At 41.5% G+C, this 25,002-nt stretch overlaps 1 protein-coding gene across 2 annotated transcripts in view; it reads left to right on the top strand.

Annotated features, from left to right (window-relative positions):
• The first annotated feature begins 17,724 nt into the window (after nucleotides 1-17,724).
• The window catches only part of pspc1 (paraspeckle component 1), a 33,704-nt gene continuing 26,426 nt past the window's right edge, over nucleotides 17,725-25,002 (top strand). For both annotated transcript variants that reach the window (XR_014593765.1, XM_083938193.1), the window contains exons 1-7: nucleotides 17,725-18,172; nucleotides 20,122-20,271; nucleotides 20,352-20,503; nucleotides 20,622-20,717; nucleotides 21,197-21,393; nucleotides 21,504-21,588; nucleotides 22,506-22,611. Coding sequence is in view for 1 of the 2 variants with exons in the window: in XM_083938193.1 (XP_083794319.1) it covers nucleotides 17,798-18,172; nucleotides 20,122-20,271; nucleotides 20,352-20,503; nucleotides 20,622-20,717; nucleotides 21,197-21,393; nucleotides 21,504-21,588; nucleotides 22,506-22,611 (1,161 nt within the window). In the remaining variant the exon portion in view is untranslated. The remainder of the gene's footprint in view (nucleotides 18,173-20,121; nucleotides 20,272-20,351; nucleotides 20,504-20,621; nucleotides 20,718-21,196; nucleotides 21,394-21,503; nucleotides 21,589-22,505; nucleotides 22,612-25,002) is intronic.

Below are 25,002 nucleotides of genomic sequence, written 5' to 3' on the forward strand. Positions count from 1 at the left end.
TGAGAGGACTCTCTATGTTCTCACTGTGTGAGACGTCTTCATTCTTTGGTAAAGAGTGTGTTGGTTCAGATTCCACTGCTTTAAATTCCCTGGTAGATTCCTTGTCTGGGCCGTAGGCCTCGGAGAATTCCCTGTCAAGGCTTTCTTGATCCTTAGATGACTCAAGCAGGTATATTTCGCGCAAGCATTCACACAAGATACGGCATATATTGTAACCCATAGCTCCAGTGTGAGATGCTGTGGATGTTTGTAACTCAGCAGAACCCGTTTTCTGCGGGGAAGAGGATGACTGTGTGATTGTTTCCAGTTTTTGGTTAACCATCTTTGTTACTTCTTCTGCAAACAACTCCATCAGTGTTTCAGAGTGTTGGGACCTTTTCTGTTCGCCTCCTAGTGCAATACCAAAGCAGGTGTCAAACGAATCCCCAATGCTGGCTTGGATATCATCTTCTGTCACAGTGAAATAATTACGACCCCGTACAATCTTGCTGTGCATCATGCTTTTAACCTGAGGTATCACATCTTTCAGGGTCCTGTTGGTGATCTCCTGTAACAATTGTTCACACAAGTCGCACAGCAGATGGATTGTTTCTGAGGAGATTTCGTCATTAGCCAACAACTTCCTTTGCCTGCAAGAAAAGATTAGAAATGGTTAAACAAAACAAACATTCAACGTGTGTTATATGTACATATGCTTGATGACATTGAACTAGTAACTTACTCAATTGTGATGTCATTTAGAAATGAAATGACAGCTAATGCAAATTGTTCTGATGAGAACATCGGCACGTCCAAGTCGCTGCACCTCATATGTCCCGGGTCGTCTGATGGCGTCTAGAAAGAAAAACAATCAGGTTTTAACAGCCTGGCATCTTTTACAGTTCAACAAAACATTTGTCATGGGGTTCGGACATTAAACAAATGTACTTGTTCAAAAATTCTCAATAGTTGTGGTCAGTAATGTGCACATTTAACACCTATTTTCTTAAAGCAGTTCTTACCTTTTGGGCATTTTTACACTTTTCTTTTGGAATCTTCGATTCCACGTCTGGATGGGAACCCTCAGAGGATGCCATGTCCAGGGTTTCTTGATCCTCCTCTGCGGGAATGAGAGGACTCTCTATGTTCTCACTGTGTGAGACATCTGCATTCTTTGGTAAAGAGTGTGTTGGTTCAGATTCCTCTGCTTTTAATTCCCTGGTAGAGTCCTGGTCTAGACCGTAAGGCTTGGAGAATTCCCTGTCAAGGCTTTCTTGATCCTCAGGTGTCTCAAGCTGGTATATTCCGCGCAAGCATTTGCTCAAGATACAGTTTATATTGTAAACCATAGCTCTAGTGTGAGATGCATTGGATGTTTGTAACTCAGCAGAACCCGTTTTCTGCAGGGCAGAGGATGACTGTGTGATTGTTTCCAGTTTTTGGTTAACCCTCTTTGTTACTTCTTCTGCAAACAACTCCATCAGTGTTTCAGAGTGGTGGGACCTTTTCTGTTCGCCTCCTAGTGCCATACCAAAGCAGGTGTCAAACGAATCCCCAATGCTGGCTTGGATATCATCTTCTGTCACAGTGAAATAATTACGACCCCGTACAATCTTGCTGTGCATCATGCTTTCAACCTGAGGTATCACATCTTTCAGGGTCCTGTTGGTGATCGCCTGTAACAATTGTTCACACAAGTCACACAGCAGATGGATTGTTTCTGAGGAGATTTCGTCATTAGCCAACAACTTCCTATGCCTGCAAGAAAAGATTAGAAATGGTTAAACAAAACAAACATTCAACGTGTGTTATATGTATATATGCTTGATGACATTGAACTAGTAACTTACTCAGTTGTGAAAAAGACAGCTAATGCAAATTGTTCTGATGTGAACATAGGCACGTCCAAGTCGCTGCACCTCATATGTCCCGGGTCGTCTGATGGCGTCTAGAAAGAAAAACATTCAGGTTTTAACAGCCTGGCATCTTTTACAGTTCAACAAAACATTTGTCATGGGGTTCGGACATTAAACAAATATACATGTTGAAAATGTGTTCAAAAAACTGATTTGACTCAACAGCTATTAAAGTAGAAAAATGAACCAATGGGAGAAGAAAACATTCTTCCGTGTGTGTGTGTGTGTGTGTGTTTGTGTGTGTGTGTGGGGGGGTGTGTGATTCAAGGCTAGATTTTCTTACCTTGTTGGCCATGTTAAGATTTGTCTTTCTCCCAATATTTCTCTCAGTAGTTGTCAGAAGGTCTCTTTCGATCTCACCTCTGCTGAACTGATCTAGTGGCTTAAGTACGGAATTCTAGTCGGAACTCAGATGATGTCACAAAGATACTGGGTGGAGAATTCCAGAGTGACATGCACACACACACGTGCACACACACGCATACACGTGCACACACACACACGTGCACACACACAAACACAAACACACACACACAAACACACACTAACACACAAACACACACACACACACACACAAACACACAAACACGCACACCATAGACTGTATAAAAAATGGACGTAGCCTCTCTGTTGGGGCTCAACGTGATCCAATCGCCATCTGGTCAAACTCCTCATTTTCTCTTACCAAAAAGGGCATTGGTGTGACATTGGGGGGAGGGAGATACGTCTGTCTAGCTGTCGTATACTGGATAAGCCACATAAGCTCCACCGCCCGGGAGCTAGGCTAACAGCACAGGTTACTCAATAAACAGGGGTAGAAGTCAGTTTTGAGATTTTTTTCCAGGAAGGGAAAAATAGGGAGGGAATAGGGTCATTTTTTTGAATTTTGTAAAGGGAACAGGATTTTTTAGAGGGTAGAGACTGACACGGCACTCTGCATCTCTAGCGCAGATTACACTAGCTATGCGAGTCGGGTGCAGGCAGCCAGCATTTATGATCGCTGAGTTAAACTTATATTCAACAGTTCAATGCCCATAGACTGTAAAACACAGACCCTCACGGCCCTGAATCCTCCCGCTGATCCAGCGTAGCATCTAGTGTATGTGCCTTTCAATAGTAAGCTAACTTATATTGGTAAATGGTAAATGGACTTGTACTTATATAGCGCCTTTCTAGTCTTCTGACTACTCAAGGCGCTTCATAGTGTTTGTCACATTCACCCATTCACACAGACATTCACACTGATGGCAGTGGACATCTATAAACCATCTAATCTAACCATTCACACCATACTTACACACCCATGCGCAGCACAGGGAGCAATTCGGGGTTCAGTGTTTTGCCCGGGGACACTTGGACGAACCGATTGAGGATACGCCAATCTCTCAAATGGAGGACGACCCACACTGTCACTGAGCTACAGTCGCCCCTTTTTGCAAGTCATGGTGCAAGTTCAGTTACTCAATTAGCATAACAGAGCTAACTAGGTGTGTTCCTTAACCATCTCTTAGTACAATTAAATCGAAGAGCAAATCATTTTTGCACTTATGGTAACACCACCACACGAATGACCGCAGTCCAGGTAGACATGACGGAGTTAGCGTGCTAATCCTGACTAACTAAGGGACTAACTGTCACTCAAGAGGCCGTGCCCCCAATTATTCATAACTTGCTAATGCTTGTGATGAAGTATTCAATTTATATTAATAAATATATGTGTTGTATTTAAATGTGATGTCTATAAATAAAGTTTATTTAATGTAAAATGAAGTTTGAAGAAAAATAAACAAAGAAAATGCTTTCAAAAGTAAAAAAAAATTGTAATGTGTCCTGGAAGATTTTAATGACATTGTATCAAAATATTATCTGTGTGTTTATGAGCCTAAGATAAATTACATTAAGGCATGTAGATTTTTATTTCGTAATGAATATAATGCTATTTTGCTTATATTAGGCTTAGTCCAAATAAAATAAGTCCCTTGCCCTGCCCGTCCTGCCAGGAAGATGAATGCAGTTATCTCATAACATCAGTATCCATTTCATATGTAATCCTATGACATAAAAAAACAATGATAGTTGATTTCACAAGTCATTTAATATTGATAAAACCTCAGAAAATACACACTGACATGGTTAAACAACACTGTCACATTAATACTGTTACGTTAGACACTTAGCACAGATAAATTAACACAAAACAGCTTCAACAAAGTGTAAAATTGTCTAAGAGGAGGAAGGAAACCTAAATCAAAGGGAACATGGTGCAGTGGTGACAGGTGTGGACATTCAAACCAGGTTTGAGAATACGTGAGATTGGGATTAGGAACTCCCCTTCAGCTAACTTTCCAGTTTCAAAAACAGTGTCCTTTATCAAGTGGGGTCCGTTATGCACTGTGTCCCACAGATGCAGTTTCCCTCTCAAACATGTCCAACTGTAAAGATGCCAATGATAATGTAACTCAGTGTTGCAGGAAGAAACCCTGCGCACGAGCTGACAAGGGGGGAAGTCGAGGAGAAGATGGCGCTGCTTGCATTCCTCGGTACCAATACGTTACAGATGTTCCCCTCGCAGCAGGACGAACAAATCTGACAAATGAGATTAAAATGTTGAGCAGACGTTGTAACATTAGCATCAGGTTGTTAATGCAGTTTAATCCCCACATACTTGATAGGCGTTATCCGTATCATGAGCACAGCCGGTAAACCGACAGTCCTCCAGGGTCACACAACGCTTGGTCACAGACACACTGTCGCCATGGTTATCCATCATGTGGCGTGTGTGACAGTATCTGGCATCTGTAAAACACGGCACACCTTTATTTGTGGATTATTTGAGGACCACCACACTCTCCATATTTTAGAAAGATTGTGCCCTTCTGAAAATCCCACCATGCACACATAAGAATAAGAAAACTCTGATGTACCTTTTGGACAGTAAACATCTGGCGCCCAGCGATTACACTCATAGTTATCTGCAGCGTTTTCACACGTGAAACACTTGAAGCTACCGGGATGAGGTGTAGCTAGGGAGGACAGACACACACTTCAGTACTTTTTTTTTGTAGAGGTCCCATATTGTAAAAAGTGAGATTTCCATGTCTTTTTCTTTATATAATATATATGTTTTTTATATAATATAAAGCAGGTCGATTAATGCACACAACCTGTCTTCAGAAACCCTTCAAACGAGCAATCAGGACTCTGTACGGTTGTGATGTCACAACTATACTATACGTTACAGTCATTCTCCAGCTGCAAGGATAGTACAGATAGTGCCGATGTGGAAGACCCAGAAACGCTGACCAATCAGAGCGGAATGGGATTTTTTGGGAGGTGGTAAAACAGAGCGTTTCAGACAGAGGGTGAATACAGGCATGTTCAGACAGACAAGTATAAGGAAAGTAATGTGTTTTTTGGACATTAAAGCATGTAAACATGTTCCATTACTTACCCAAAACACAAGTTTGAACCTGAAAATGAGCATAATATGGGACCTTTAAATATGTCATATCTTCAGTGAGTATATTTTCAAGCATGTTGACATTTCCGCAAACGTCAACAAACCCAACACCTGTGCAGATGAACAGAGCAAATGTAAATGTCCTTTTGCTAATGAGTGAAAAGTATTTGGCTCCAAGACCTGGGAAAACTCAAAGTTGATCAGTTCTACATCAGGAACTCCTCCCAGTTGTCTGTCTTGAAACAGGACATGGATACTCCACACACTAGCTTGTGGCTGTGAGGTATGTTTCATTAGTGTGATTGCTCAATGGCACTATTGTTTTCTTTGCTCATTTTTTGACGTGGTTGCTGATTCAGCAGAGAAAAAAACAAGTCTGTGACTTTCTCCACACTGTTTACTATTCTCATGACCCACGTGACCGATGCTGTCAAATACTTACATCAAAATGTTGTTTTCCAGTCAGTATTTCTGGATAAACTGCTCAGAAACCGTAACCCAACACAGCTGGTTTCCCATTGGCAAGAATCATATCTGTACCAGGAATCAGGCTCAGATCGCTTTCAGTTCCCAAATCTTGGGTGTTGAATGATGCTGTCTAAGGCCTATTTTAACAAAAGTTCAGGAATCCTTATAGTATAACCCTTATGATCGATGTTTATTGGGATTTTGAGATACTGCAAGGTCTTCAAACCACTGCTGGTAAGGTAAGGTAATCCACAAGTGCTTTTACATTAAAAACACATGAAATTATGCTCCTACTTGAGGGATGCAGCAGGATGATGTCCGTCATGGTGAAGTCCCTTGACTGGGCAGTTTTCAACCAATCAGCAATGTTGGTCATGAGCAGGACCCAGGCCACTGTTGGCCAGGCCTCCATCATTGGCCCAAGGTTCCTTCATGCACTTTTCTGTTTGAACAGGCAAACTCTGTCGGAGAGAAGGTACAATGAGCAGCTGAAAGTACCAAGATGATCACTTCACAGAGAAATGCATCTGTATTCAAAGCCGTGCCTTTAAACGAGCCGCCTGGACTTCTTTACAGATGTGATGTCACAACTTTACTATCGAGAATGAGCAAACAACGTGACAATTTGGGAGGGGTCTGAGTACGTCCGCCATGTTGGAATCCCACGCTACTAGTTGCCAGGGTCCCTCTGCACCGGAGAATGCAACAGTGCGGAGTTTGAATCACAACTTGAAGCGCATAGAGAAGGAATCACTGCGGTTAAACTGAGATATGACGAGACAATAGTGAAGAGATGGAGAAGAAGAAGGCAAAAGAAAAGGGTTCTTACGGGAACAAACTTACAACCAGTGCCCAGCAGAGATATTTAGAGAAGCTGACAGATATCCATGGCGTTGACCCATATGTGCTATGCATATGCAATGCTTATTAATGTAAAGCTTTAATTTGAATTTAGCCCAGTGGGTGTCTGTTGTGAACTTCAAAGTGGACCAATCAGTTCTGGTTAGGCTAGGGCTATGAACAGTGTGAGCGGGGGCGACAGATAAGATAAGATAAGATAAGATAAGAAAAACTTTATTGTCTGTCAAAAGTGACAGAAATTCATCTTTGACAGGGCAGAAGGGCAGTAGTTTTTGATTTCTTGCCGGTTCTATTATATTGAGCATAGCGCAAGCATTCACTAAGACTTCTTATCACTCTAGTACTTTTTGATCACACTTCTTGTGTTAAAGTGTCAGACTTTGTAACAAACGTCTGTCCGCTAAAACACTTTACCAGCTGCTTTTAGCTTAAGCAATACGTGCACTGCTCCCTCGTTGTCTGTCCAGCGAAACACTGCACACATAAAAAACAAGAATACAGAATATTGAAACATCCACATATTTTTTTGAATATGATGTTTGTTATTTGGGAGACTTTGCAACAAACGACTGTCTACTGAAACACTTTGGATAACAGATGCACATGTTCCTGCAGGATGGTTAAGCGGAACGCGCGCTTTCTCGCTGTGTGTCAAGTGAAACGCTGCACGGAGGTTTCAGACACAGTTCAGTTGCATGCAATGTATATTGGGAAAAAACAGGTGTGTTGTCATGTTGAAAGTTCAATTTTCTTCAGAGACAGTATATTTTTCTTTCCAGTACAGAAAGAAATCTTTTAGTAATACGCTGTACCAGCCAGTACCGGCTTACTTTCACCCCTGAGTGTTAGACAGAGCAAGATGTAAATGTTCTCTATAAGCTAAAGCCGTTAAGGTTGTGAATGCAAGGTGAATGTGTTCTGCCTCCGCCAACAAAAACAAAGAAGGCGTTTGCTGGTCCCTGCCAAAATGGTGATTCCCATGATATCGGCGGCGGGGCGCTGTGTCGTGACGACATACTCTCATTCTCAAAGTGCTGCTACAGTGCCGTTACGCTCATTCCCTGGCTGCGTAGATGGTGTAGGGATGTCAAGAGAGCACATGCGGAAGACTAGGAAATGTTGACCAATCAGAGCAGACTGGGGAGGGGCGCTTAAAGAGACAGGCACTAAAACGGAGAATTTCAGACAGAGGGCGAATACAAGTATATTTAGTCCGACTGTAAGAGAAAAAAAATGTGTTTCTTTTAAAATTAAAGCATGTAAACATGTTCTGGTATAAACTTAAAATAAAAGTATGAACCTGAAAATGAGAATAATATGTCCCCTTTAAGTCAAATTAAAAAGGTGTGTGTGTACCTTTGCCATATTTCAATGTCTGACTTTTGTCAAATAGCAGCGATTCTTAAGGTTCTTCTACTCGGGTATTTTTTCTATTCTTGAACTGACTGGTGTTGTGTTGTTGTTTGTCGTTTTACTGTTATTATTCTGGTATATTTTTACTTAATAATTTCTTTTTATTTTCCGTTATCTGCAGTGTCTTGAAGAAAAAGAAAAGGAATTACTTTATTCATCCCGCAACAGGGAAATTTAATTTTTTCACTCTTAATTTTTATACATGTTACACACAGACACACACACACACACACACACACACACACACGCACAGACAGGACCTATATACATGCAATTAAGGAGAGATGTCAGAGCGAGGGGGCTGCCAATGACCAGCGCCCCGAGCAGTTGGGGGTTCGGTGCCTTGCTCAACAGCACCTCGGCAGTGCCCAGGAGATGAACTGGTACCTCTCCAGCCACCAGTCCACGCTCCATACATGGTCCACACAGGGACTTGAACCAGCGACCCTACGGTTCCCATGTTATGTCTGTTTGGTCTTCTTGGGTAAAAAGGGAACTACTCTGTACACATAACCTTTAATGTAGTGACAGCTAGTGTTTGTGTTTGTGTGTCAGCGTGGCTGTGTGTGTATGTGTGAATGAACGTATACATATTTGTGTATGTCTATGTGCGTGACTGTTGGGACTGGGAGGGTTGGGTTCTTTTAACTTTCTTCTCCTGATTTTATTTGATGTTTCTGTACATCTCTGTGAGGCACTTTGCGATACTTTTCTGTATGGAAAGCGCCATATAAATAAAGGTTGATTTGATTGTATTCGTCAGTTGTATTCATGCACCTTCAACCGCTTATCCTGGGGTCGGGGTCGCGGGGGGGCGATGTCCCAGCTGACATCGGGCGTGAGGCGGGGTCCACCCTGGACAGGACGCCAGTCTATCACAGAGCAAATAGAGACAAACAGAGACCTAAGGGCAATTCTTAGAGTCATCAATGAACCTAACACGTGCATGTCTTTGGACTGTGGGAGGAAACCGGAGAACCCGGAGAAAACCCACGCAGACACGGGGACAACATGCAAACTCCACACAGAAAGGCCCAGGCCGGGATGCAAACCTGGAACCTTCTCGCTGTGAGGTGACAGTGCTAACCACTACACCACAGTGTAGCCTCGTCAGTTGTATGCCCCTGAGAAAAGCAATAAACAAAGTATGGGAGAAAAAAAAAAGATGTGGAGGCTGTATGTCATAATTTCGTAGTTGCAGTGAACGGAGAGTATGAAAAGAAGAATCATCCTCTTAAAAGAAAAGAGAAGCCAACGACTAATACTTCACGAATGGGTCTATAAAAGTGATCAGCTGTGTGTGCTGCTCATGCTGTGAGCTTGCTCCATTATTCAAACGCCAAAAGGAACCCTGCGGTCTACAGACAAAGGACAGGAAGACATATTAGAACTATTAGCACTGTCACTTCTGACATAAACATGACTTATGTATTCATTACAAGCCTCATTGGCCCTCACAGGAATTGAGCCATTAGTCCTTGCTTGCCATATGTGTTTTTTTGGTCATTTCCTGGTAAAGCCAAGTCAGCATGTGTATTGTCTGTTACTCTGACTCCTTTTCAACTGGAGATCGCAACAGCAGGTCTACTCAAGGAGAAACCCCCCTCCCCTCCTGACCTTCTTTACATCCAAATCAGCTACTTACTAAACAGATTCACTGCCCTATTAATAAAACGCCCACCTTCCTTATTATAAGACTAACTTTGATGAGGAATCAAGACATACTGTATCATCTAAGCTGCCATGTAAACAATTGAAAGCTCGATTTTTACGAGATGTAAAGCAGTATTTGTTCGTATGCAAGAAAAGAGACTGTTTTCTTTGGGCTTTCTGTTCCAGCAGTTATTTTCATTATTCTCAACAGTCTTCTTTTTGACACACACACGTTATATTTGTCTGTTCATTTGTGTTCCTTTCCTTCACGATCGAATACTTACAGTGCAGGCAGAGCACTCTCTAAGAAACTCTCCGCTTGGATTCACTGAGACGTCACTCAATGAATTACCAGATGACCTGGTTTTGCCCCTGAATTGAGATCGGTAATGTAAGATCATTCAGAAGTTCACATGTTTTATCCCCAGGCATTGTGCTGGCTGTGGGGTTGTAAATGCTTGTTTTCTTATGATTATGCACGCCCCAGTAACATTGATCCACGTCTTTGCTGCAGACCATAATTACCATTCAGCACTATGCTGTACGCAGCCGACTCTGACCCTTGGTATCAAAGGCTCTGAAATGATCAGTTCAACCACACTGAACATGTAGACTTAGTACTATGAATAATTTAAGAGTAAAATCCTTGTGAATGCTATGCATATATATATATATATATATTATATATATAAATTGGACACAGAAAACCCCTTTATATTTACATAAAGGCAGCATGATAGTATCTAGAGCTGAAGCGATTTTAGATTAATCATTCAGTAAATTCATGTTTATTATTTTTAAACGAAAAATGTCACATTTTCACTCGCTCTAGCTTCTCCAACGTGAAGATTTGCTGTTTTTTTATGGCATAAAACTTCAAATCTTTGGGTTTTTTATCGTTGTTTGGACATTTCAATAGGTTAGCTTGGTCCAAGGAATCTTGTGAGGTGCATTTTCCACAATTTCAGATATTTGATAGACCAAATACGGAATTTATTTAACACCCAGCACCTGACGTGTATACTTGTTTTGCTTGTTGAAAGCTAAAGTACGTTGTTTGTTTTAATGCCAACTTTCGAAACAATTCAATGTGTCAAATCTAGCTCACACAACAGGATACAGTATTATTTGATACCTTTATAATACTCTTATAAAGAGGACTCTTTCAGCCCATGGGTTTGCATTCACTAAGCTCCTCAGAGCACCAGTGTTACTGTATAGCTCATAATGACATTCTGTACGCTGAAAAGAAGACTCGAGATTGGCTCTCCAACTTTGAGCTGTCTGAGAGATGCCGGGCCTTGCCTCGAGCAAAATTTGGAGTGCAGGGATTAGGCACAATGGCTCGCCGTTACAACGTGAGAGGGTTTATATCACTCAGGGTTCAATCAGCACCGACCCACTCCTTCAAGTCGCAGCGCTGAAAGAATCTGAAGGAGAGCGGGTTTTTAAATCTTTCTGTCACCCCTGACAACAGGGGATGAAGTTTGCAGATTGCGAGTGTAAAAGATGATGAGTGGGGCTGACACAGCCACAGTGTTTTGCAGTCATTACTGAAATAGGACCAAAAACTGATTTCAGCTCAGTTGTGATGAAGCCATCCGAGCAAAAGTGTCACATTTTGTTCTTTTATCCAGAAAATAAGTTACGTGTAAAATATCGTTTGCCGTGACCCCGCCCGTGACCTCTTCATACCAGAGATAAGTCGGGTTTAACTGTCAAGTCAAATGCTGTAAATTAGTCATCAGAACTCAGAAGTTAAGCTGTGTTTTTCTGCAAATATATACAATATAGGCCTGTGAATATTCTCATTTGTCCAGGTCGCCTCAAAGCAATTTCAGTCAAAAGCAACTGGACTTTGTTATTTGTCTAGGAAGACGTTTCACCTCTCATCCAAGAGGCTTCATCACTTCATGTACGCATGTGACCAGGCTGGGACTATACAATATAGGCCTATACTTTTATTTACAGCACAAAGACAGGAATTAATAACATGACAAGTCAATGAAAATACTTTTCAGGTAACATTCAGACAAACTGTTCCCTAATTGCTGCACACCTTCATGTCCACGGGCGGTGCTTTGCTGCCTTCATGTGCTGTCAGAGACATCATATTTATGACTGTGAGGCACACAAATGACCCAGAAAGCTGTAAATACACTGGGAGAGTGGGAGAAACTTGAACGCATCACGTACTGTAATAAAAAAACAAACATCGGCAGCTTTAGGAGATAATCTGCTCGACCAACAGAGCCAATTAAATGTTAAACGAAATCACTAGACTGATCATGAAGTGATGCTTTTGATGGAAAAACAAAATGCCTTAAATGGAGGTTAAATGGTGAACAGTAGTCATGCGTGTCAAAAGCGTACAAGATTTAGGCCACCAGGGTTGCCTTTGAAGTTCAGCCGATATCCAGCCGCTCTGTTCTATCGAGCAGACACATATGGCAGGGGCTTAACTTACAACCGCCCGTGTTTTTCACCCCTACGCTGGAGATACATGACTGCACCAGGGGAAATTACAGTAGGTGTTGTCTGGAGTTCTGCGTCTTAAGATGTTTAAAAGTTCACCGTTGAATGAAACACCTCAGCACAATGAAGGATAACCTCAAGATTTGATTTGAAGTTGCACACAGATACAGTCTGTAGTAGCAATATTGCAATGTAAAACCTGCTAATTATGCAGCATAATGCCCTCTTATGTAGTAGCACTGTACAGTAGCCTTTATTATAGGGATTACTAGGCCTACTGTTGAGTATGTTATATTGTTAAGTGGTTTAAACAGTGACACTCCACCATATTCTACAAAGTACAGCTGTTTTTATGTCAAATATGAATCTACGGAGCAACAAGATGCTGTTGAAGTGTTAATGTACATTCCTCTAAATTGTAGTGGAGGTAAAGTAGGCTATAAAGTAAAGTAAAGTTGAAGTTTCTTAAAAAAAAATGACAGTACTTAGTTACATTTATTCATCATAAATAAGCACACAAAGCCCTTATGGACAACCACTATAATCACAATCAATGCACAATGTAAATATGTAACTCCATAACCCCAGACAAATATGTAGACTACATATAATGGGATTAATTAGAGGAAAAAATACCCCACATGCAAATCGCAGCTACATACACATAAATTAAAAGAGCTTAAATAATTAAAAATCATGTTTATCCATCTACACATTCAACTGCATTTAAGGTGTTCACACCGATACACCCTTAGATGGCGATTGTTGTGCATATTATGTGATATTAATTTCATAAATATGACTCGGATCCCACGATCAGTTCATAAGTGGGTTTCCTTAATTCACCTTACACCAGCGCGCTTAATTACACCGATATGTGACATCTACAGACGCACTAACACTGACTTAGTGTGCTCACATGGTCCATGCTACTTTATAATAAGACTTACCGGCGTTATTTGTTCCGATGAGCCCGCAGGAGACTCGCAGCGCAGATGAAAATCCAAAACTACTGTGTGCTGCTCGGAGCTGAGGGGGGAGGAGGGGGCTGCGACGTCACTGACACGTCAGATCTAGGTCTAATATGTTACACACTGTTTTTGTATCCCATTGGTAAGTAGTAATCCAGAGTGATGGTCAGTAAAAAAAAACAAAACTATTTTTTTTTCTTTTTTTCTTCTTTACCATCAATTTCATTGTATTAAAAAGGCAAATATCTTATTTTATTTTAACATCAACAATGTTACTTTGCACATCAATATTTTACACACAAAACTTAGGACCAGTGGCGTGCACGGGGGCACTGGGGCCCAATTGAAAAAACGTGTGCTAAAGTGCCCTCTGGGAAGTCAAAACGTGTGCTAAAATGTCCTCTGGGAAGTCAAAACGTGTGCTAAAATGTCCTCTAGGAGTCAAAATGTGTGCTAAAGTTCCCTCTAGGAGCCAAAATGTGTGCTAAAGTGTCCACTAGGAAGCCAAAACGTGTGCTAAATGTCCTCTATGAGTCAAAATGTGTGCTTAAGTGCCCTCTAGGAGCCAAAATGTGTGCTAAAATTTCCTCTAGAAGCCAATATGTGTGCTAAAGTTTCCTCTAGGACCCAAAACGTGTGCTAAAATGTTCTCTAGGAGCCAAAATGTGTTCTAAAATGCCCCCTTGGAAGCCTCTTCAGTGGCGGGGACAAGCTATATGTGCCTTTTTTTCCCGCGCCCCTGCCCTTCAAAAAGTCTGTGCAGACCACTGCTTATGACCACTGTTATTGATGATCCATGTCATTTTTAAAAAAAAGATTTTTTGGCAGTTTTCCAAGTCTTTAATAAGTCTTTAATAGATAGGACGGACAAGAAATGGGGTTTGAGGGGGGTGGGGGGTACATGCAGCAAAGGGCTGCAGGTCAGAGTTGAGCCTGCGACCACTGCCTTGAGGACCTTCAGCCTCATTACATGGGGCAACTGTCCTAACCACTGTGCCACCGGCTGCCCCAATAAATGTAATTTTAGACTTAACTCATGCATCTGTATACCCACACAATTTATATAGGCCTATGATAATAACAGTAATAATATTACACTCACATGGGGCAATTTCCCAGCTTGGGATAAATAAAGTATTTTTATTCTATTCTATATTCTATTTCTGCAAGTATTTTTACTTTTGAGATATTAAGTTTGCTTCAACACACAACATCAAGTGCTTTGCATGCAAGTCAAGTCCAATAAACCAAGATAAACCAAGTTTTCTTGAACAATGAGATTCTTTCTTTGCCCGAATGACAAAAAGAAACACTAGAAATAAATACAAGATAAACAAAGAAGACAATGTGTACAATACAGTATGTAAGTAATAGAAAAATAAATTGTGAAAATGTATCAAGCAGATACAGTAGCAGTGTAGTGTGTATCTCTGTATGCATGTGTACGTGCATGTGTGTGAAGGGGAGGGGGCTTTCTATATGGTGAGGTGGGTTAGGGTGGGGGCAGGGGCAGCCAATACATGTTTAATGAACATAAACATAATTAAAACTGAGATCAGTGCCTTTCATGTGTATAATAAATGCTTGGGGGTTTCACTCGAAAGAGATCAAACGTTAAATCTTCGCTGTACTATAATGAGCATGCACGAGGCGAAGCACTTGCTTTTTCACATTCCCTGAGTGAAACCCATGGCATGCTGCCTATGTGGACGGACTCGTATCAGCGACACGGCAGCAGCCCTCTGACCTGTCTGGATATGGGATCCCTGACAGGAAAGCAAGGAGGGCGATAACAACCCTTCAGACCCTTGTCAAACAGGGGAATTCAAGTAGCATGCACACAGATGTATATCTGGACAGATGGCCGGTCCATCATGGGAAAGGCTTTCAGCGAGCACCTCCAAAACTTGCAAAAATGCTCAAATGACCAAAGCTGACGGAGAGAAGACCAAGGGTTAGTCATAGTGTACGTTCATTTTGGGAATAAGGGATCAGGGGCAATAACACGCCTCCCGGATTACTTCATATATGACTTAGAGTCTTTAATGGAGACAGTTTCTGTGCAAACTGTGATATTTCAAAGAGTGGCAGAATATGTTGGAGGAGGGGCTCGAGGGTGTTGTATGCTTCACAGATTGAGAAGTCCTTTGAGTCAAATTCAGGCTGGGAATAAAAAATGACTTGACATCAGCTGACTGAAGAGTCACGTGAAGGCTATAGGGCTTTTGAGCTTTTCCCTTTTAAAATAGCAGGATTTAGAGCTGAAATGTTAAGTTCTTCTATGACAAAACATTAATCAGCATCAGAATTAATCGGGGGGGGGGGGGGGGGTGCATTGGGGTCCAATTATTGAAAAAAACAACTGGGCCTCAATCCTCTCTGGATCCAAAATGTGTGCTAAAGTACCCTCTAGGAGCCAAAACCCGTGCTTAAATGTCCTCTAGGAACCAAAACACATGCTAATATGTCCTCTAGGAACCAAAACGTGTGCTAATGTACCCTCTAGGAAGCCCAAAAGTGTGCTAAAGTGTCTTCTAGGAACCTAAACACTTGCTAATATGCCCTCTAGGAGCCAAAATGTGTGCTAAAATGTACTCTAGGAGCCAAAATGCGTGCTAAAATGTCCTCTACGAGCCAAAATGTGTGCTAAAGTGTCCACTTACAAGCCAAAAGCCACCTCTAAAACTTGCAAAAATGCTCAAATGACCAAAACTGACAGAGAGAAGACCAAGGGTTAGTCACAGTGTGCGTTCATGTTGGGAATAAGGGATCAGGGGCAGTAACACGCCTCCCAGTTTACTTGATATATGACTTAGAGTCTTTAAAGAAGATTTTTAATGTTGGATCCCACTGTGAAAACTGTGATATTTCAAAGAGTGGCAGAATATGTTGGAGGAGGGGCTTGAGGGTGTTGTATGCTTCACAGATTGTGAAGTCCTTTGAGTCAAATTCAGGCTGGGAATAAAAAATGACTTGACATCAGCTGACTGAAGAGTCACATGAAGGCTATAGGGCTTTTGAGCTTTTCCCTTTTAAAATAGCAGGATTTAGAGCTGAAATGTTAAGTTCTTCTTTGACAAAACAGTAATCAGCAAATATTTTGAAAATATTAATTATGTCACTATATTTTAGAGCCAAACATTTCTTCACTTATATTTAATATTGACTTAATTTTGGTTTTCAAGCCTATTCAAATATGAGGATTTAGATTCTTGTATACGACAATTCACCATGACGTCACAACAATAATAGACGTTCTTTCGGGTGGCAAAAGCCAAATCGTTCTCCAATGGCGCCACGAGTAAACAAACTCTTCTGTCATTTAACCAGAGTAAATGACTTAAATTACTGTGTGATCTGCACCGAAGTGGAAGTAGAATTTATTTACACCCTTCTAAGAATCTACAAGTGAAATAACATATTTGTACGTGAACATTTACATGCCAAATTAGTAAATAAAACTGACTGATGAGAGAAGCAGGAAGAAAACGCTTAGCCTGAGTGGCTCAGGTGGTGGTTTACATTCAAAAGGGAAATGAAGAAGACTTTACTTTATATTTTGAAACAGTTAAAGCATGTTATCTTATTGTGAAGGACTGAAATATGGTCCCGGATGTTTTGACAACATTAACGTTAATGTGGACGACCAGCAGCTCCCAGTGTTTACGGTGAGGAGATCGAGGTGTCCGACTAGGGCCGGGAGGAGCACACGGCTAGTCCACCGGTGTTCGCGTCCTTTTGACCACTCCTTTAAACACAAAGATAAATGAGGCCTTTAAAATTATATTGGATTACAAAGATAAGACGTTAGACTTTGGTTAACACCATTAAATTAATTCAAACATTACACCATCATTTATATTTGTAGGTTAAACAGAAACTGTCCGTCTGGAGACACAGATCTGCTCTCTGTGATAAAATGTCTCCACAGACACGATGATGGAGGTTTGTTCCCAGTCTGCCCCGTTAGAAGAGGCTCCTCCTCCTCCTCCTCCACAGTCTTTCCGTCTTCTCTGTAGCACTTCTTTTAACCACGTCCACTCGTTTTAACCTCCTCACCCACAGGTTCCCCTGGATAAATGTAGTTTTTTCTGAGGGAAATCAATAAAACCCAACACCTTTTGCTGTATATCAGGTGTAGTAGCACCTGGATTTCTTCAGGTCAGTGGAAGCTGCTCGCGTTCTGCCACCAGGAAGTGTCTTGACGCCTGTTGTTTACAATTATTCTGAAATGTTAATAAAACATCTTCGGACCAAATAAGCAATGAAAAGATGTCATAATGGACAGATTGTTATCTATAATCTGGCATATTATAGATAAAAAGATGAACCAATTATGACTTTGATTTGTGCATTGAAGGATGGAAAATTTGTTTTGATTCTTCTAGCCCCCCCATGGTTTCAAGGGTGCCAAAATAATCCATTTTGTATTTCCGCCCCTGCTCAGATGTTTACATCCATGACGCCCTGGTTTAAGCCAAATATCAAGTTGCGCGCGCATCCATCGCCATCTTTGAAAGCCAGGAGGTGTGCACACTGGTCCACGAGCCTTCTCCTCAAAGTTTGTTTAATTTAAATAACGTTGCACACTCGGCCCGAGCATGGCTAACCGGAATATGCAACAAGCAAACGTGCAAAGCAATAACTCTCCACAACCGGGGAAACACGGGAGCGACTCCCCGGCCCCGGCGCAGTCTCCGCCGAACAAAGACAGCCCAGCGCCGCAGCAGTCACCCGCTGCCGAGCAGGCAGAAGGAGCCGGAGAAGGAAGCGAGGAGCCCCGGGATGAAATGACCCTGGATATCACGAGTTTTCGGAAGCCCGGAGAGAAGACGTTCACCCAGCGCTCGCGCCTTTATATCGGGAACCTCCCGGTGGATATCCCGGAGGAGGAGCTCAAAAACATGTTCGCTAAGTACGGGGAAATAGGCGAGGTTTTCATCAACAGAGACCGGGGCTTCGGCTTCATTCGCTTGGTGAGTTTATTGGTCTTAAACGGTGCTTTTACACCAACGCGTGTGTCAGCTTTTATCGTATTAAACACAACATTAGCCCAACGGTTTCTGTTTAACACTGTGGTCCGAATGTAACGGCTGCGCGGGGCTAGCTGCTAGCATGACCACAGGTGCTGCTGATTGAGTTCACACCCATTTTACTTCAATAGCATTTTATTTTACACCCATTTTACTTCAATAACAGTTTATTTTGTTACCAAAAAGGTGCTTGAAACCCTTGGAAATGCTTGAATTTAATGTTGTGTTTTTAAGGTTTGAAAAGTGCTTGAATTTCGGATAAAGTGCGTGAAATTATTTCCACATTTCTTTCTCAACAAATGGCTAAAGAGAAGAAATATAGTTGAATTACTTATCCTTGTGCTAATACGAAACATTTTTGGTGTTTAATAGCATAACGCCATCTCTTTTAACGTGGTTTTTAATGCTAAAAACAAAGGTGAAATAATACATTTCGGTATCTGTATGTGTTTGTAGAAATATGTGATTTACCACAACTGTAAGGTGCTGCAAAATTTACCTTAAGTGCTTGAATTTGACCTCGGAAAAGGTGTCTGAAACCCTGCAGTTCTGTTTATGCAAGGTTTTATCAAGGTTATGACCCATGTTTTGACATTTACGTGTTTCAAAATGTCAGTAGGTTCAATGAAAGTTTGTTTCTCCTCTCTTCTATGACATTATAGTTTATTATGAGGTTTATTTCACACCATACCGCAGCAATCAGACAAAACAAACTACAGACACTATCATACCAATACTGCAACAACACAGCTAGTAAACAACACCACCTAGTCTAAATAGGAGATGGACGAAGCATTCATTCATTCATTCATCTTCAACCGCTTATCCAGGGGTCGGGGTCGCGGAGGGTGCTGGAGCCGATTCCAGCTGACATTGGGCGTGAGGCGGGGTACACCCTCTATGTCACAGGGCACATAGAGACGAACATAGACAGACAACCATTCACACCTACGGGCAATTTTAGAGTCATCAATTAACCTAACACATGCATGTTTTTGGATTGTGGGAGTCATCAATTAACCTAACACATGCATGTTTTTGGATTGTGGGAGTCATCAATTTACCTAACACATGCATGTTTTTGGATTGTGGGAGGAAACCGGAGAAAACCCACGCAGACACGGGGAGAACATGCAAACTCCACACAGAAAGGCCCAGGCCGGGATAAGAACCTGGAAAGTTCTTGCTGTGAGGCGATAGTGCTAACCACTACACCAACGTGTAGATTTAAATTTCCATCCCCCGTTTACATACATATAAACACATAAAGACACCATCAAGACACACAACAACTAATAAATAAGTAAACAATAAGCAAACAAAAACAAAAAACCATTGCAAACTCTCAAAAGTCCTGCATTTGTCCCATATCTATGTATTCATTTATTTAACCAGCCCCAATATGTTAAGAAGAAGAAGAAGCTGAAGCTAAAGCTGCTGGCCCCGCAACCCGACCCCGGATAAGCGGTTGACGATGAGATGAAGAAGAAGAATTATTACTTTATTATTCCCGCAAGGGGAAATTCAATTTTTTCCCTCTGTTATTATTCAGGTTACACACACACACACACAGGCCCGAGAATACACACACATGCACAAACCGTACCTATATACATGCATTTAAAGGAGCGATGTCAGAGCGAGGGGACTGCTAATGGGTCAGCGCCCCGAGCAGTTGGGGGGTGGTGCCTTGCTCAACAGCACCTCGCCATTGCCCGGGAGATCGAACCGGCGACCCTACGGTTCCCAGCCGAGTCACCTATGTACTGAGCTACTGCCTACTATTTTTAAGTGGAGATAACGCAGTTTATTCTGCAGCCCTAATGAATGCCATGATGTGTTTCACTGGGGTATACCATCATCCCTTTTATTTTCAACCCTTTGTCTTCCAGGAAACGCGGACACTAGCAGAGATTGCAAAAGCTGAGCTGGATGGGACTGTTATAAATAATCGACCAATCAGGATCCGTTTCGCTACACACGGTTCTGCGCTGGCGGTGCGTAACCTGTTGCCTGCGGTGACGAATGAGCTACTGGAACAGGTACGTCTAGTGCTGCTCTGTAGAATTGCGGGTTTCTGTGCAGTGAGGTGTCATCTGAAAACCACCCCCTCTTCCAACAGGCGTTTTCTGAGTTTGGGCTAGTGGAACGGGCTATTGTCGTGACAGATGACCGCGGTCGTCCCACTGGGAGAGGCATTGTGGAGTTTGCAAACAAACCAGCTGCGCGTAAAGCCTTGGAGCGCTGCACAGAGGGAGCGCTGCTGCTGACCACGTAAGGAGTGCGGGGGATGATGTGGATGAACACATGGATGGATTGAATGGTTTTGTGTTAATTAGTTACATAATGCATTAACTTCAAGTTTAATTCAGTGTTGTCCCCTTTTCTTCAGCACGCCATGTCCAGCCATTGTCGAGCCCTCGGAGCACTTTGATGATGAAGATGGACAGCCTGAAAAATTGTTGCAGAAGACTCCAAAGTACTATAAGTAAGTAAAGAGGTGATTTGTAGCCGTCTTATAGTGCAACGTATACGGCATTTCAGAATGTTTGTAAACAAGTGTTACACAGTTAAAAATGAAAATGTATTGTGTTTGGGGTTGAGCCGCCTGATATACAGCAAAGGGTGAAGAGTTTTATGGTTTGCCATCGAAGAACGTTTCGGCTTTTGCCACCTGGAAGAACAAATATTAATCTTGTGACGTCATGGTGAATTGTTGTATAGGTTTTTTGATACATTGTGCTTGAGTTTGTTCATATTTTAGAACATTTTGTACGCCACCATGCTCGTCCTGTCTCTTGTTCTAAGGTGTCTGTCCGTAAACCAACATCTAGGTGTACACCTACAGTTTTGATTATTGTGAAAGTGGACATAGGGTAAATTCTGAGTGGTATTGTTAAAGTCTTAAATCTCTCTGGAGTGAGTTGGAGTAGCTTAGTTTTGTATTTAACTTTTTTTTCTCTCCAGGGAACGAGAGCAGATGCCACATTTTGCTCAGCCGGGGACTTTTGAGTTTGAATATTCGTCTCGCTGGAAAGCTCTGCATGAGATGGAAAAACAGCAAAGAGAGCAGGTGGACAAGAACATCAAAGAGGCCAAAGAGAAACTGGAGGCTGAGCTGGAGTCGGCCAAGCACGAACATCAGCTCATGTTAATGAGACAAGGTAGGGGCTGTGGGGCGGCTTTAGCTTACATCCACACCACTACGCTCTCGTTTTTGGTCCGTATCAAAAGTGACGGGTCCAGCTTAGGTTGTCTTCCTCCCTTCTTCCAGATCTAATGAGACGCCAGGAGGAGCTGAGGAGACTAGAGGAGCTCCGCAACCAGGAGCTGCAGAGACGAAAGCAGATAGAGATGAGGTGTGTTTTCTTTCTCGAGCAAATAATTAGGGCCAGGGCTGTAAACAAACTTTTTGGACCGACTAAATAATAAATTGCCTCTTTTTGTTGTGTATACATCTGTGTCAGTACTTTTCATTGAGATAATAGTATTACATAGAAACACATGCTAAGAGGCCAAAGTATTATTGAGAAATACATTTTAATATTAATTGAATTTCAAAACATTGCAAATTGAAAACTTTAACAGTGCAGAACTTTGACAAAGGAAACACTCATTACTGACTCATCAGAACTACAGATGGGACCGATCCAGTATGCATCTCTAATCAGAACCACTCATCACTACAGCAGACATCCTTTCACCGACTTTTAAGTCTGACGTAACACCCTTTCACCTGGAAATCATATTTTGAAAGGCCGTTACAGCCGGATAGCTAGGCCTCCTGCTTCTAACTGAGCTCTCATGCCACAGCATCATAGCTCCTCTCCGCTGTGTTTTTCCTCTTCAGTCACATCGGGAATGTGCCGCCACATTGCTGCCCTCGGATCACAGTTACTGCGCCAAACTTTTAAAGAGCGCTGACGCGTATGCTACGTTGTTTGAGGGGAACTATTTTCTACAGCAGTGACATAGGGGGACCTACTTCAGTGCGACACACACCAAATCATAGGTTTAGTGAGATCGCTTGCTGCCGTCATAATTTATCATTTTATCGCTCCTACAATGTTTTGCTATATCATGCATAATTTATTGCACGAGCCCTACCTTCGGGACAAACATTTACCCGTCCCGTGGCATGTATCCCTCCAAAATTAAGTCGCCGAGGGATGGCGAGAGGCGAGTGGCGACCGCTGATTTACAGCCCTGAGTAAGGCACAGTGAGAGGGCTGGTGAGTTGAATTGTTTGATTTGATTGTATGTCATTTATCTCTAGGCATGAAGAGGAGAGGAGGAGGCGGGAGGAGGAGATGATGAGACACAGAGAACAGGAGGACCTGAGGCGGCATCCAGACGGCTTCAAACCAAACTACATGGAAAATGTGAGTACAGCTGCAATTGATACATGCAACACAAACACACTAAAGCTTGTCCAGTTACATCTGCACTTTTTATACATATTATAGTATTTTACGTTAAAAGTCGTTGGGTAAACAATTTATTATTCTACAAATACATACACAACCTTTCATCCTACTTTGTGCAGCACCTTTGAATTTTTACACATAAGCCAAAAGAGGGTTTATATCCATAATATAGTATTTTAAGCATACTTGCCTTGACATAATAAATATCGTATTATATGTGTACTATAGTGTGAAACGGATATCAACAGCTTGGATAGTTTGCATTCTTTAGTGGTATTGTCTTATTGTCTGTTTTATATATTTTTCAGCAGTTTTCAGTTCAAATCATTGACTCCATTTAATTTAGACAAATCTCAGAGGAAAACAATGTTAATGTTCATTTAAGAATGATTTGCAGAACATGCATTTCCTCCCTTTTGAGCGCAGTCGGCCTCGTCACAGTCACTTTTGAGTCTGTGAGAGTCCCGTACAGTAAACGGTAAACATCCCTGCCTTTATCACTGCTACAAGAGTTTTGAAAAACCATGACGGTGAAAAACAAAACAACTTCACACCCGTACTTGGAGCTGGATACTTGAGATCGCGTCACTCTGGACGCTTGTTAATGCCAGGTCTGACCAGAGCAAAAGAAACCCCATCTGTTTTTCCACACCATCTTATAAAGGTGTTGTTTTTGTTTGGAATAAACAAATGTGATCTCAGATTCACATTAATAAAGATTAGTGATTAGCCCTGGAATAATACCTTCATGTATTTTGGATTAGGACTCTACAATCTTATGTGCAGTTTCTTCATCTCTGTTCTATAAATGTGTTTTTCTATGTTGTGATGTAACTGAACCTTATAGAGTAGTTGTTTCCTGTAAGTTTTAGGAATCAGTATTCATCATTATTTTCTTTCAGTATGTATATAGATATCCAGATATTCATAGGAAACAATATGAATGGAGCTTTGTATATGTGGGTGAGAGTAGAAATATCTCTATACCATCACATATACAAGTTTGAGCCTAGATTATTTCCTGTGTCACACTTAGGGCCTAGCCATCGATATATTTTCACAGCATAAAATAGAGAGTTGATTTCAAGACGCAGTGCCTAAACAGCAATGAGCAGGATTTAAAAAAAAATAAAAAATAAAAGACGAGCAGGAGGATTTTCAGGATTTATGTAATCTGTACGATGTTTTATATGATCAGAAGCAAAGTTTGAGGGATCTGTAGGTGCCTTCACTGTCAGTATGAGTGTCTGTTGGTGTGATATAATGTTGATTTCTATGTTATAACATCTCTCTTCAAATCCTTTGCTCTGTTTAGAGGTCCTGTTGGAGTCTGCATCTTAACGTACATGTAACACACGCACACACTCCTTTCCGGTCGCCATCTGTGCTCAAAATAAACCAGAATAGTAGTAAACCATCAAATACCACCAAAGATTAAATCTTACAAATGAGCACACATAGTTTTGAGGATGATACATGAGAAGTTTCATGTGTATTGCTTTTTTTTTTCCTGAGGGGGAATGCAAGTTGTGTCATACTTTTGGTGTGGATGGATTTTTTTTTTTTTTTAAAGAAAAACTGCAAAAGATTACAAGTAATACACTAAACTTCCTTAGCGGTAATAATCTAAACTCCACACCATCTTCCTTCTTGTATTTTACACACACATTGTTAGACAATAAGTGGTTGAGGCACATAATTCACCATTTACATTCAACTAGTAACCTGCTCCTTTTGTTGTTGTTGTAGTCTGTAGTCTTTTACTTTTGTTCGCTGGCAGTATAATTGTTAAAAATGATGACTCCCAGAATAAAAATGCTCTCTGCTGCCCTCTAGTGCGCCCATCAGCTGCACCGCAGACGTTACTGTTAGTTCTGACCACAGATGGATTTGAATCTGTCACACCATAGATGTTAGTGGAGCAATGATTCGTCACACTTTGAGAACACTCACATTACTACCTGTTATAATTTCAACATAACGACTAATACACAGGTGAGTATATAAAGAATACAAAGATTGGGCATCACGATATTTGCAGTAATTCATATTTTCCACAAAAGAATGTCTTCTGTTGCTGTAGCTGTATATTTTGGTGCATCTAATTAAACTTGCATACCTGACCAAGAGTAACCTACAATGGCGTATTGGGGCCAAGTATGAACAAAAATAAAGAAATTACGGACCCGGAGGAGGGGGGTAATATTCTAATAAAAATGTTGCAGATTTGAGCTGAAGGTAGCAGATTTACGAGATGTATTACCCTCCTCCCCGGGGACTGTAATCTCTTTTTCCCGCACTTGGCCCTAATACGCGTCGTAGTGACCAGTATGATCTTGATGTCTG

The sequence above is a fragment of the Echiichthys vipera genome (genome assembly GCF_963691815.1).
Source record: "Echiichthys vipera genome assembly, chromosome: 23".
Classification (NCBI taxonomy): domain Eukaryota; kingdom Metazoa; phylum Chordata; class Actinopteri; order Perciformes; family Trachinidae; genus Echiichthys; species Echiichthys vipera.